Source organism: Schistocerca gregaria, chromosome X (genome assembly GCF_023897955.1).
Source record: "Schistocerca gregaria isolate iqSchGreg1 chromosome X, iqSchGreg1.2, whole genome shotgun sequence".
Taxonomy (NCBI): domain Eukaryota; kingdom Metazoa; phylum Arthropoda; class Insecta; order Orthoptera; family Acrididae; genus Schistocerca; species Schistocerca gregaria.
The window spans coordinates 131,056,770-131,069,274 of NC_064931.1; the positions used below are offsets into that span (position 1 = coordinate 131,056,770).

At 37.8% G+C, this 12,505-nt stretch overlaps 1 protein-coding gene across 1 annotated transcript in view; it reads right to left on the bottom strand.

Annotated features, from left to right (window-relative positions):
* Positions 1 to 12,505, bottom strand: part of LOC126298898 (uncharacterized) — a 338,375-nt gene that overhangs the window by 14,822 nt on the left and 311,048 nt on the right. Inside the window, exons 5-8 of the mRNA XM_049990436.1 lie at positions 10,423 to 10,650; positions 6,119 to 6,361; positions 5,510 to 5,630; positions 1,756 to 1,935 (exon numbers count right to left, since the gene is read on the bottom strand). Coding sequence (XP_049846393.1) covers positions 1,756 to 1,935; positions 5,510 to 5,630; positions 6,119 to 6,361; positions 10,423 to 10,650 — 772 coding nt within the window. The remainder of the gene's footprint in view (positions 1 to 1,755; positions 1,936 to 5,509; positions 5,631 to 6,118; positions 6,362 to 10,422; positions 10,651 to 12,505) is intronic.

Here is a 12,505-nt window from a genome sequence, read left to right on the forward strand (position 1 = left end):
GAATGCTGCTTCATCCGACCATATTATGGTGTTCATGAAATCATTGTTGGCTTCCTGTCGTTGTTGGAACCATTCACAGAATTGCATTCGCTGATGGCGATCTGCACGATGCAGGTGCTGCGTGAAAGCATAATGATAGGGGTGCAGCCTATACTCGTGCAGCACATTAATGACCATGCACTGACACACACAGCTGCCTTGCTACACTACATGTACTTCACTGAGATTCATGGTGTATGACCTCCAGAATAGCTTCCTTAGTAGGTGGAGTACGGCGAGTCCATGGACGACCTCTGTTATGCAATGGTGGAAGGAGAGAATCTGACTCCCGAAAGCGCAGCGCCAGATGACAAAACACATTTTTATCTGGATAGTGTCGGCAAGGATATCTGGCAGCATATTCATGAGCGGCAACAGCAGCCCGCTTACCAGATGCACCAAGGACCAGAAGCATATGCACATATTCATTGTTTGTGTATGCCATACATCTGACACTCTGGTTTAGAGGTTTAGAATGAGAAAATTCGATATGTGTATGCATGTACATTGGAGTCTGTCACAGGTGCGTTACTCCGCTTGCAACTAGTCCCCGTCTGGTGGACAGCACATACAGTATAAACATGCCGTCAGTCCTGCATGCTGTTCCATCTTATGTGCATTATGCCTCCGACAGATATTGTTCTGCATTGATTCATCCTGACACCACTAATTGTGAAATGTTTGGTTTTGAATTATACTGTTTTCCTAATGCTAATAGACGTGATGTTTCTGCAACCCCATCGATAGAATAATAACAATAATAATTAATGTCCTTTTCTGACAGATGTACTCAACAGATGAAATTTTGTGAGGGACATTTTTTTATTGCTGGCATGTGAGGAGTCACGCTGTGAAGCCTGAGTGCGTAAAATTTGCTTCACACTGTATATGATATGAAAATATTTTAAGAACATTTATTTTACAAAATTGAACAATAAATTTTACTTTTGATGGTCAAGATCATTTTATGAAAGGCAATTGCTCATTAGTATTGTGTTGGATGTTTTCTTTAATTTTTTTTCTTCAAAATGCCACTTCCAAAGATGATACAAAAAGTATTAAATCTACAGTTCACTTCAACTTAATAGCCCAACAGCAGAAAGTGTAGCAGAGATGACTCTGGTAAGCAAATGAAGTCCGACAGTTATGTACATTGGCTTACTTTTTATATCTGACACACCAAGCAAAGCATTTCCCCCATATCAATGATTTTTTAAATGTGTAAAAGAAGAGATCTAAAGTAGTTCAGCCAACAGAGCAAATGAAATGTTTATGGGATATTTTAAAACCTCACTGAAATTATAGATTTTTAAGGACCAGTACTTCCGGACACTACACTGAATGAAGACAATTACAAAAAGGTTACCTAAGTGTTTCTCTCAGAAAGCAAAAGATTTTTGCAGAAGTTACAGTCTAAAACATTATGGTGTTGGAACTATATATTGTTAAAGATAACTATTTGCTGGTATAAGTACACCAACTTAAATATATGTGCAACAATAAAAAAGATAAACAATAAAAAGATAAACAATAAAAATATAAATAATAAAAAATAAAATCAATGCAGAAATTTTGAAAATGAAATATAGTTAAAAGTAAAAAGTAAATTTGAGCAATAATAGTCACCACCAGGCAACAGAATTTTGAAGCTACTTCATTACTACAACAGCATTTCCTTATATATTAGCAAACTGTAGCTTTTGATACCAGGCTTACCTTTTTCCAAAGCTATCTGTTAGTATAATTTTGTCAATATGCCAGGCAGTTAATCCACTAGACCACCAGCCATTGTAAGCAGTGTACAATATTTGAACTGCATTTGGTTCTTGAAGAACAGGATGGGGAACCACTATGCGAGCCAGAGACTCTCCTGCCTTCAGCTCTTCATCATCCTTCCTAGATAAGTGACATTTGACCAAATTACAGATACAGTGATAATAAAGACATGCAAACAATGGAAAATCCAGGATACATTAATGGCAATATTATGGAAAGGAAACATTGCTACTCATAACATAGAGGAGACATTGACTTGTAGACAGGCACAACAAAAAGACTGCTATACATTTGACATTTCTGGTAAAAATCCTTCTTCTAAAGTGTGAGGGGCAGTAAAGTGAAAACCTAACACCCATTACCATGAGACCATGGGATGGTTCCATTCAAAGGTAATCACCACATGCATTAAGACATTTATCTCACTAGGACATGAGGCAATCATTACCTGTTTCGGAGAATGTGGTCAACTTTTGATTGATCCACAATTGCACTCAAGCTTGCACTTACTTACGTGACTGAAACTGATGTCCATGCATGTCTTTCCTCAAGTCACCAAAGATGTTAATATTATATGGTGAGAGATCCAGACTGTACGATGATGTTGCAGTGTTTCTGAACCAAATCACTGAAGCATAGCTTTTGTCTGATTGGCAGTGTGGATGTTGACATTATAGTGCAGCAGGATGATTCCATACAACACCATCCCTGAGTGTTTGGACTTTATGTCTTGTCACAGTTTCTGTAAACTGTCCTCATAGCACTGTATGCTGATTGTGGTTACACGCTCAAGGAACTCGATGAGCAGAGGGCCCCAGCAGTCGAAGAAGATCATCAAGACATTAACCTCAACTTGTGTGAAAGCTTTAGACTTCTTTGGCAGGGGAGAGTGGGGTATTTCCACTGTTGGCTTTGCCATTTGGTCTCAGGCTGTTGGGATGCTGTCTGATGGAATCATCCTGTTGCTCGATAACATTCAATGAAACAGGAATTGATCATCTTGTCTCCCAGTGGGATAAATGTCTTAATGCATGTGGTGATCAGCTTTGGAGTGGAACTTCTATGATCCCATTGTGGTGGGTGTTTGGTTTTCATTTTACTGTCCCTTGTAGAAAACACACATATATTCACACAAGTACATCTCATACACACGTATCCACCGTCTCTGGGCACCAAGCACAGCCTCAGCATAACACTGTCATTAAAAAATACGTGCACTTTCTTGCATTCAGTTAATGCATTAAATAATTCTTCACATGCCTGGTAAATTCCTTTTGTTATGTAGTAGTACAACTACTGAAATTTAAAGCAGAAATTTTGCATACTTTTTGTTATTCTAAATATTTCTTACAATTTATTCTTATTCAACGTTTTTGAAGTATAACTGGATTTTGAAAGTTAAAAAAAGGTAATGTCATCATGAACTCAAAGGTTGGTTAGGACAACACAGTGCTCTACTAGCTATGGTATTTCATCACCTCCCTCCAACTCTTGAAATGACTTTCCCATCCAGTTATAGAGGGTCTACAGTTAAATGAGGACTCTGAACCATAATGCAACTCAGACTTATTGTATGACTAAATCTACATCTACAACTATAGTCTCCAAACAATACTGAAGTTGATGGCAGAGGATACTTCCCATTGTACCACTTAGTGTCACTTCCCTCCACTCAAGTCACATATGGAGTAAGGCAAGAATGATTCCTTACATGTCATTGGGTGCACAGTTATTAATCTAATCTTGTCTTCACAATCCCTGCAGGGGCAGTATGCAGAGGATTTTACGATACACTCCTAGATTCCTCACTTAAAACTGGTTCTTGAAACTTTGTAAGTAGACTTTTGTAGGGTGGTTTGTACTTGTCTTCAAGCAACTGCCTGTACAGATTTTTGAGCATATTTGTGATGCTCTTCTATGAAGCAAATAAACTTGTGAACATTCATTCTGGCTTTCTTACAGTTAGTTCAATATCCCCTGTTGGTCCTATCTGATACAGGCTCCACACAACTTCAATAATATTTGAAGAAGGGCCGTACGTACCACACATATGTTTTGCAAGCAATCTCCATTGTAGACTGACTGCATTTTCCTGGTATTCTACCAATGAACTAAAGACAGCCACATGCTTTAGCTATAACTGGGCGTATTTGCGTGTTTTACTTCACACCTACAAAATTGTACACCCATGTATTTGTAAGAGTTGACTCATTCTAACTGTGAATCATTGATATTGTTGTCATGTGATATGACATTTTTTCATTTTGTGAAGTGCGCAGTTTTACATTTTTGAACATTTACAGCAAGTTGCCAATCTTTGCTCAACTTTGAAATATTATCAAGATCTGAATGAATATTTGTGCAGATTTTTTCAGACAGTACTTCATTATAGCTAACTGTATCATGTGTGAAATTTCTAGCATTATTATTGATATTGTCTGCCAGGTCATTAATATTATATCACATAAAAAGCACTATTCCAAATGCACTTTCATGGGATGCACATGAAGTTACTTCTGCATCTGTCAGTGAGTCTCCAACTGAGATAATATTAACAAACATTTCCTGTGGTTTGTAAGGATACATAAAAATACCAGAGACATAAATCAAAACATACTAAAACAAGTAATAGATAATCCCCTCCCCATGGGGAAGGTATGTGATAATCAGTCCAAAATGTTGAGCCTTGGACTCCTCGTCTCTACAAAAATATAACATGATGGCTGCTGCTTTGTCTAATGGTACCGTGGTATTAAGGTGGGTGATGTACAGTTTGTCTGAGCATAATGATGTGGTACTTTATGTTCTGGTATGATTATTATATTGTTGCCCCCCTCCTGCCTCCTCCTAGTGTGTAATTTTGGTATGCCTCATTTCCAGCCAGCCGGAGTGGCCAAGTGGTTCTAGGCACTACAGTCTGGAACCGCGCGACCGCTACAGTTGCAGGTTCGAATCCTGCCTCGGGGATGGATGTGTGTGATGTCCTTAGGTTAGTTAGGTTTAAGTAGTTCTAAGTTCTAGGGGACTGATGACCTCAGAAGTTAAGGCCGGTAGTGCTCAGAGCCATTTGAACCACTTTGAACCTCATTTCCATGACAAGCTGCTTGTTGCTCCTTTTAGGTTTTTTACTGGGATCCCTTAACCCACAAGGCAACAGTACACAGATTTTATGAGACCAGCCTCAAATTAAAGTCGTATTCCCCTTGTGCCATAGACTACTGAATATTAGTCCCTTGTTTCAAGTCTACTGTCTTGACACATGTCACTCTCAATATCGAAGTTGAGCTTCAGATACATGCCACAATCATTTAGACTGAATTATTCTGTCATGTTTCCTCTTCTGTTGCTGTGTGTAGTGGGTATACAGGAAACATATTTTTGTGCATTCTGTCTATTGAGCTAAAAACTACCAGTAGTTTATAAGATAAATATGGGATCAAAAGGTCTCACTTGAAGTTGTGTGCTGTTTTAGTGGCTACTGGCCTAATTTTTTTTGTGGTGATAAGAAGAAAATGTTCAAATCAATACTGCAAGTTCAAAGCTGTGATAAATACTTGGTTACATAGGGTAATAACTTTCATGAGGAACAACATAATCACTATTCTGAAGAATTAAGTGTGAAGATGTTAATTCTTCTTCTTCTTTTTTTTCCAACTAATATTTAAAAACAAGTCAAATAATTTCCTTTACTTACTGAGTCAGGGGAAAAGTCTCATTTATTTCAGAACTGCCAATGAGTGTGATCTGTATCTTCCCATAAGTAGCTACAGGTTCTGTCTTAGCTGAATTTTCTACCCTCACGTGGTACTGATGGGCTGTAAAAGAATGATACAAACATAAATTAGTATCTGTTCACACAATACAGTTTCTGTAACAGGTATATCATGCCAAAAATTGTAATGTCTTAAGTAAACATTAAAAAAAACATACTGGATGTGAATTCATGATCTTATAGACAATTTTGAATACAAGTGCATCAACTATGTAAAGTATCGAAATCACTAATGAACAATGTCACATAAGTATCTTCATTCACTCACACAGAAACTACTATTAATGCCATCATGAAAGAGAACAATCAGTGATGTAGACATTACAGAGGACAGAAATAACAAAGCAAGATTCAGTATTTTAAAATTTAATCATTGTTAAAATTCCTATTAAATATGATTAAAGCATTTTATGGTAGTGATTAGCTATAATAAACATGATTAGGGATTGAAATAAACATCACTGTAAGATTTCAAATGAGCTGTCTACACATTACTTACAAATAATAAAATGATAACTGAACAGTGCTTACCACAGAATGGCTCTTCATCTCTCGTAATTAGAAACAATGTACCACGGCCATGGGACCGATCTGCATAATAGCCCATGTTGCCACATTGGCGATCACCATTACATGGAAAACACTCTCCTTCCAAGAACTTCTCATATGACTCACATGGGAAAGCAGGGAAATGGCATCGTGGGGAAACTGAGTCAGTGAAAAATTTGTATGCCCTGCGGTGATTACAGAGGCTGCGACCTTCAATCTCAGAAGCTGAAATACACATAATCATAAAATAATAACACTGGTCTACCATCACACATCTGAGTCATTTCACATGTACCAGTTCTGATCCAATTTACTTGCTGACATGACCTGTCATTCTAGTGACTCCAAATTTCTTGCACTCAATTTCTTTCTATGTCTAATATTATATGGAGGAAATTAAGAAGCTAAAAACCTACAATGTGTGCTTTTTTCCAGTCTTCTGTTGTTTAAGTTTCAACAGCCAAAAGTGCAGTGTTTAATTCAATACCTGGTGACCATACACAGTCATTTGTTATATATATATTCTCTTGGTTATGTAATGTGAGAGCTAATATGCAGTATCTGCTGTGATCGTATGTTTCATTCAAGTGGCCAACTTTTTTATTACTGTTAATGTAATATTACCATCAATAGCTAGATATTTATATTAAAATGTATCATACAATCTATCAAGAGGCTACCCTGGATCTTAACAGGAAAAGGGTGGTGGGCGATGATGTTAGTTTCATAGTGATTGGTAAAACAGCTTTGAGATCTCATGTCAAATATCTCTGGGTACACTTGCTACTAGTCAATGGGTGTTACATGTTCCAGCTTTCTTCAGAGTGATGGTATGTTGGTACATCTGTTTGTTTGGTAGGGCAGGTTGCAAGTTCAGTTTGAAAATCTTTTCTTTTAGGGGGTTAGGGTGAGGAACAAGCAGCTGCCACCCCCTGCCCCACACTGGATATGTCTTTGTAATATATTATTCTTTATTAGGCACTAGGTTTCATGTGTAATTAAAAAAATACTGCAGTGCCACTTCTTTCCACTTTTTATGATGGAAAAACATTCACTATGTACATTTCATTTCATGCTGCAATAAGTTCCAGTACAATTTTGTGGGGACACACGTACACAACAGGTATAGATGGAATATTAAAACTGCAAAAAGACCAATCTCAGACATAGTGAACCTTAAAACAGAGGGAATCACATAGACCTGCTTTAAATATACTTCTATGAAGTGTTATGACAGACAACATTCAAGTACTTCCCTGATACCATGTTATTTAACTGCTTCCTGTATCACAGCTGAGATGCTCCACTTGTGAGGTGAAAACCGATAAATACACCGAAGCTGTTAATATCTACCAACTGGACAACAGAAATATTTCCTGAAGAATGGAAGGGAGCAATTATATGTCCTTGCTTCAGCCAAGGGATTTCATCAATGGAAATTAGTTATAAAGTCAGTACAACACTGCAGCTAAATCACATGAAACCAGTGACTGAAGGAACTGTGGACCCCTATCAATGTGGCTTCATCTCTGGACAGTCAACTTTTGATCACATATTTACCTTGAGGCAGCTGATAGCAAAATTTTATGAGCTCAAGCAGGAATTGCACCTCATCTTCATTGATTTTCAACAAACCTATGACACCACTGACTGCTCCATGTTACACAAAATACTGGAGGTATTTTACATCCAATTGAAATACATCTAACTGCAGCTTACTACTCACAGTCATCTTGTAAAGTACAGTTTGGCAACCAACTTTTGCCACCATTCAGTATTCAGAATGGATTAAGACAAGGAGATCCATTGGCACAAATACTGTTCAGATTGGCCTTATGGAGATGGTGGGAGCAGACACAATCATGGCAATTGATGATGATGTTGTGAGTCTTGGCAACATCCTAGAGCAAGTATGCACCGATACTTCCTGATTTCTCCACAATGTGGAGCAAATTGGGCTGATGGTGAATGACGATAAAACGAAATATCTCATTGTGTCACACTGTGAAGCTCTCCTTCCTTCCATTGTTGTTGACAGCCATATATTTGAACAAGTTCAAGAATTCAAGTACCTGGTATCTATACTGACTACTGAAAGTGAAGTGAGAAAAGATGTGCATCAATGAATAATAAATGCTAATTACATGTTCTTTAGTCTGAACAATTTATTCAAGTCATGACTAATATCACAGAAGAATAAGATTCAGCTGTACATGACACTATTACATCCAGTACTTTTATATGGTTGCGAAACCTGGGCGGCCGGCCGGAGTGGCCGAGCAGTTCTAGGCGCTTCAGTCTGGAACTGTGTGACTGCTACGGTTGCAGGTTCGAATCCTGCCTCGGGCATGGATGTGTGTGATGTCCTTGGGTTAGTTAAGTTTAAGTGTTCCAAGTTTGAGGGGACTGATGACCTCGGCAGTTAAGTCCCATAGTGCTCAGAGCCATTTGAAACATTTTTGAAACCTGGGCAACATTAGCAACAACTGAAGAAGTAATCTGTGCCTTTGAGGGGAATGTACTTCAAAAGATCTATGGACCTGGCTTCGATACCAGGGCAGGTAAATGGAAATGAAGAATGAAAGAAGACCTATACTTACCATTTGGAAAGCCACACATTGGTCGAATATTAGGGCAGAAGAGGCTACAGTGGTTTGGGCACAGCTTTCAATCTGATGGATCTATACCTAACCAAGTTCCCCTACTGTAAAATGCTCAAGGGGACGTCCAAGGACACAATGGAAGTATAGAGTACCAACAATCCTCAAACAATTGGAGCCAACAGAAGTGTCTATGTGATTATATCCATACAATAGTACATTGAATCTAGATATAATAATTAAATGAAATGAAAATGTTGCAGTAGTATGAAAAGAGGAATGTTATAATGCTTATTTCATCCTTACACTAAACATAGGTTTGTGTTTCTGGGGAAACTCAATAAATAGAATCAAAAGTGAACATTAACACTCATGTAAATTACTATTTAAGATCTCAGGTTAGTTGTTACCATGTTTATAAAGGATTTAAACACATTTGTTCTTTAAAATAAGTGTCACTGGAGACTGCATGGAACAGACTTGATTTTCATGGACTTGACACAGAACAGAACAAAAACTTTTATTTGATCCATAGTAAAACTTCCTTGTGCCAGAAAGCAACTTTCCATATGGGTAAACTATTCCAGTTCAAGTGCCTACCAGCATTTGGGCATCCATGGGCCCAGGTGGGCAAGGGTGCACAAACAGCTGATGTGCAGGCAGTAGCCTGCTGTATCGTAATGCTGTGAGTGAGAGGCTGCCAGTGAGCCACACGAAGGGGTGGCCTAATGGTTCATGCATATACAGAAAGTGTGCAACAGGGCTACTTAGCAGGATGCCTAACTCACCTGCACCTGCTTGTATGTGAACAGTGGGGTGCCTGAGGGTGCTCCTCCCAGATGGGATACTACTGGAATATACCACATATGGGAGTAAACCCTACAACAGATACTTTGTACATATAAAAGAAGTCACTGCTTTTACCCCACCAATGAAAATTTCAGTTTGTAAATTGTATCATACAATGACAATTCTAATTGTATCCATAAGCTCATGTAGCAAAAATAACTCTGCTTGGTCGAATGTGGCAAAGCAGTAAGTGTGGGGATGGACGAGAATTCAGCCTATGTTTCTGCCTGTTCTGCTCTGGGTCCCATTAGCATCTGAGTGACTGCAGCAGCCACATCACATCTCAGTAATGTGTATCCAGGAACCAAACTTAGTACTATAATATTAATACATATCAATAGAAATGTATATTGTATGACTAATTTGGTGTATATAAACCAACATCTCACCTCTACCTGTACATATGCACCTAACAAGGAAGTATCAAGTAACTAAGTGACTAAAGCAAATAAGAGGACCAATAAAATAAAATATAGAATAAGATAAAATTCCAGAACTTCTGGTTAGAAAATCAAATCAAACATTTATGTAATGGTCATTATGTAATAAAAAGATTTTGAAGAACAGGAAAATAAATAGCGTTATTTTTCAGCTGGAGGAGGGTAAATAATACAATGAAATTAAATGTAGATGAGGGCACACAGCCACTCACTGTCACTTGCCATATAACAAAGGTGACCCAGAAGAAAAGTGGGAAAGGGCAAGGAAAAACAAGAAGAAGAAGATTAGAACACTTGTGTCACTAACAAAACTGCAAGAAAATAAAGAGACCAATTTGTATGTACCAGCTACTGTCTATTAAGTCACTATATATCAGAAAGTGCAAATGATACTTACACCACAGTATGTCACTGACAGCTCCCACAAATAAGTTGCTACACCCTTTCTGCATTCTGCCACCATTTGGATAGAAATCTACATCTCCCATTGGTTGCCATGAACCTAACCCTCCAAGAATCAAATTTTCTCCATTAGAATGGATAACATCAACAAACATTGCATCACTGGAGTCAAGACGGGCATGTGGATCTTGGCTCTCAAATAAGGGACCTGCTGGATCCAATCCTGAAATTATAATAAAGAACAAAATATGATTCTGGTATATGAATAATTTAAGATTCTTTTGTTATGTGCATTTTAATTTAAACAAAACATTGAAAAATGTATGCTGTAACATAATTATATGTCTCAGGATAGATAAAATGCATGCATGTACATCCCCCCCCCCAACCTCTCCCCCTCTCAACAGAAAACACACACGTTGTTTTCTCTTCATGCTATGGAACTTGACTGGCATGAGTACCGATCTTGGCAGAGGTGGGTGATGGTGGTGAGGAAATGGAAAAAGCATGTCGTGGGATGGGGACAAACAATAAATGAAGGGGTAAGGGAAGACTGTGGCAGTGTGGAACATGTCCATGCATGCAGGGAAAGCTAATAATTCATATTAATATTATAATACTTCATTATTTTAAAGAAATCTTTTGAATATCACCTAAAAAAGAACACATTCCCTTGGATCCATGGAATGTGTTTTACGTAGTGAAATATAAACAGTAAGAGGTCACTATTTATCACTATGACAGTTTTCTGAGTTGCAAGGGAAGCATAAAAGTTGATTGTCAATACTGATTGATGTGGAGAACTATGGTTGATGGCATACTGTGTAATCATCAATGATGTAGCATCTGCAGGCACATTTCACAAGATGTCTACATAACTGAACATTAGTTATGGACCTATGGATCTTATTATTCATGACATGCTACAGTAAGTCACACATCAGTACTGCCAAAAGGATACTAACTGTTTATCAGTGAAGGAAAAAATAATGTTTTGATACCCAGTGAGTCCACATATGATACCGTTTGACTGAAGGAGGTTAAGAGTATTGTCACTCACAAAATATTGTTGCTATATTGTTATATTTCACACACTTTCTACAGTTGTGGGACCAAGAGATGTGCAGTGAACAATTAGCGACATCGTGATGTGAGTGAAAAGTATCAAGGAGCTGGAAGGATAACACATTCTCTATTCTGACATATTTTCTTGGTATAGTAATGTGAGACCAAATTCTGTTCAAAAAGTCAACACGCAAAACAAATGCATCTTTGTGTGAATATCCTATAAATTCCTTGGTTCTAGCTTGAGAGATTTTCATGCATATCGATCTTCAGGGCTAGTAGATTACAAGAATTTCTGAATTGATACTGAAGAAAAAGAAGTGGTATATGAGCAGACATATAGTCAGTCAACTGATTTTTTTCCCAGTTACTTTAAGGTATAAGTGGTTCTATGGAACATGAGTACTGAAAGTAATAGAAAATAAACACTGAGTATTGATGACATAAACTACATTCTAGAGCTAATGAACAAATTCAAATCAGTTATCAACAATATTGACATAATCTACATTTTGGTGCTTTCAGTAACAGCTGTAGCTCTTATGGAGTCCTACATTCCACACAGTATTGTACTGCTACGATTGACTTGGATACATATTTTTCATGCAAATATTGATCAAACATACTTCTGAAACATATCATACTATGACATGATCATACATTTGATGTAATCACAAATCATGAACTTTGCCACAACGGGGCGGCTTGTGTGTCTCAGTGATACATGTAGACATACCAAAATTAGAACCACATTGGAGGGATATCTGTGAAGAAGTCAGACTAGTATATAGCTCCTGAAGAGGGGTAACAGCCTTTTTAGTAGTAGCAAGGGCAACTGTCTGGGTGACTGACTGATCTGGCTTTGTACACTAGCTAACATGGCCTTACTACATTGGTACAGTGAACAGCTAAAAGCAAGGGGAAACTAATGCCATTGCATTTCCCAAGGAAATGCAGTTCTGCTATATGGCTTAACAATGATTGTATCCTCTTCAGTAAAATAGCCAGAAAGG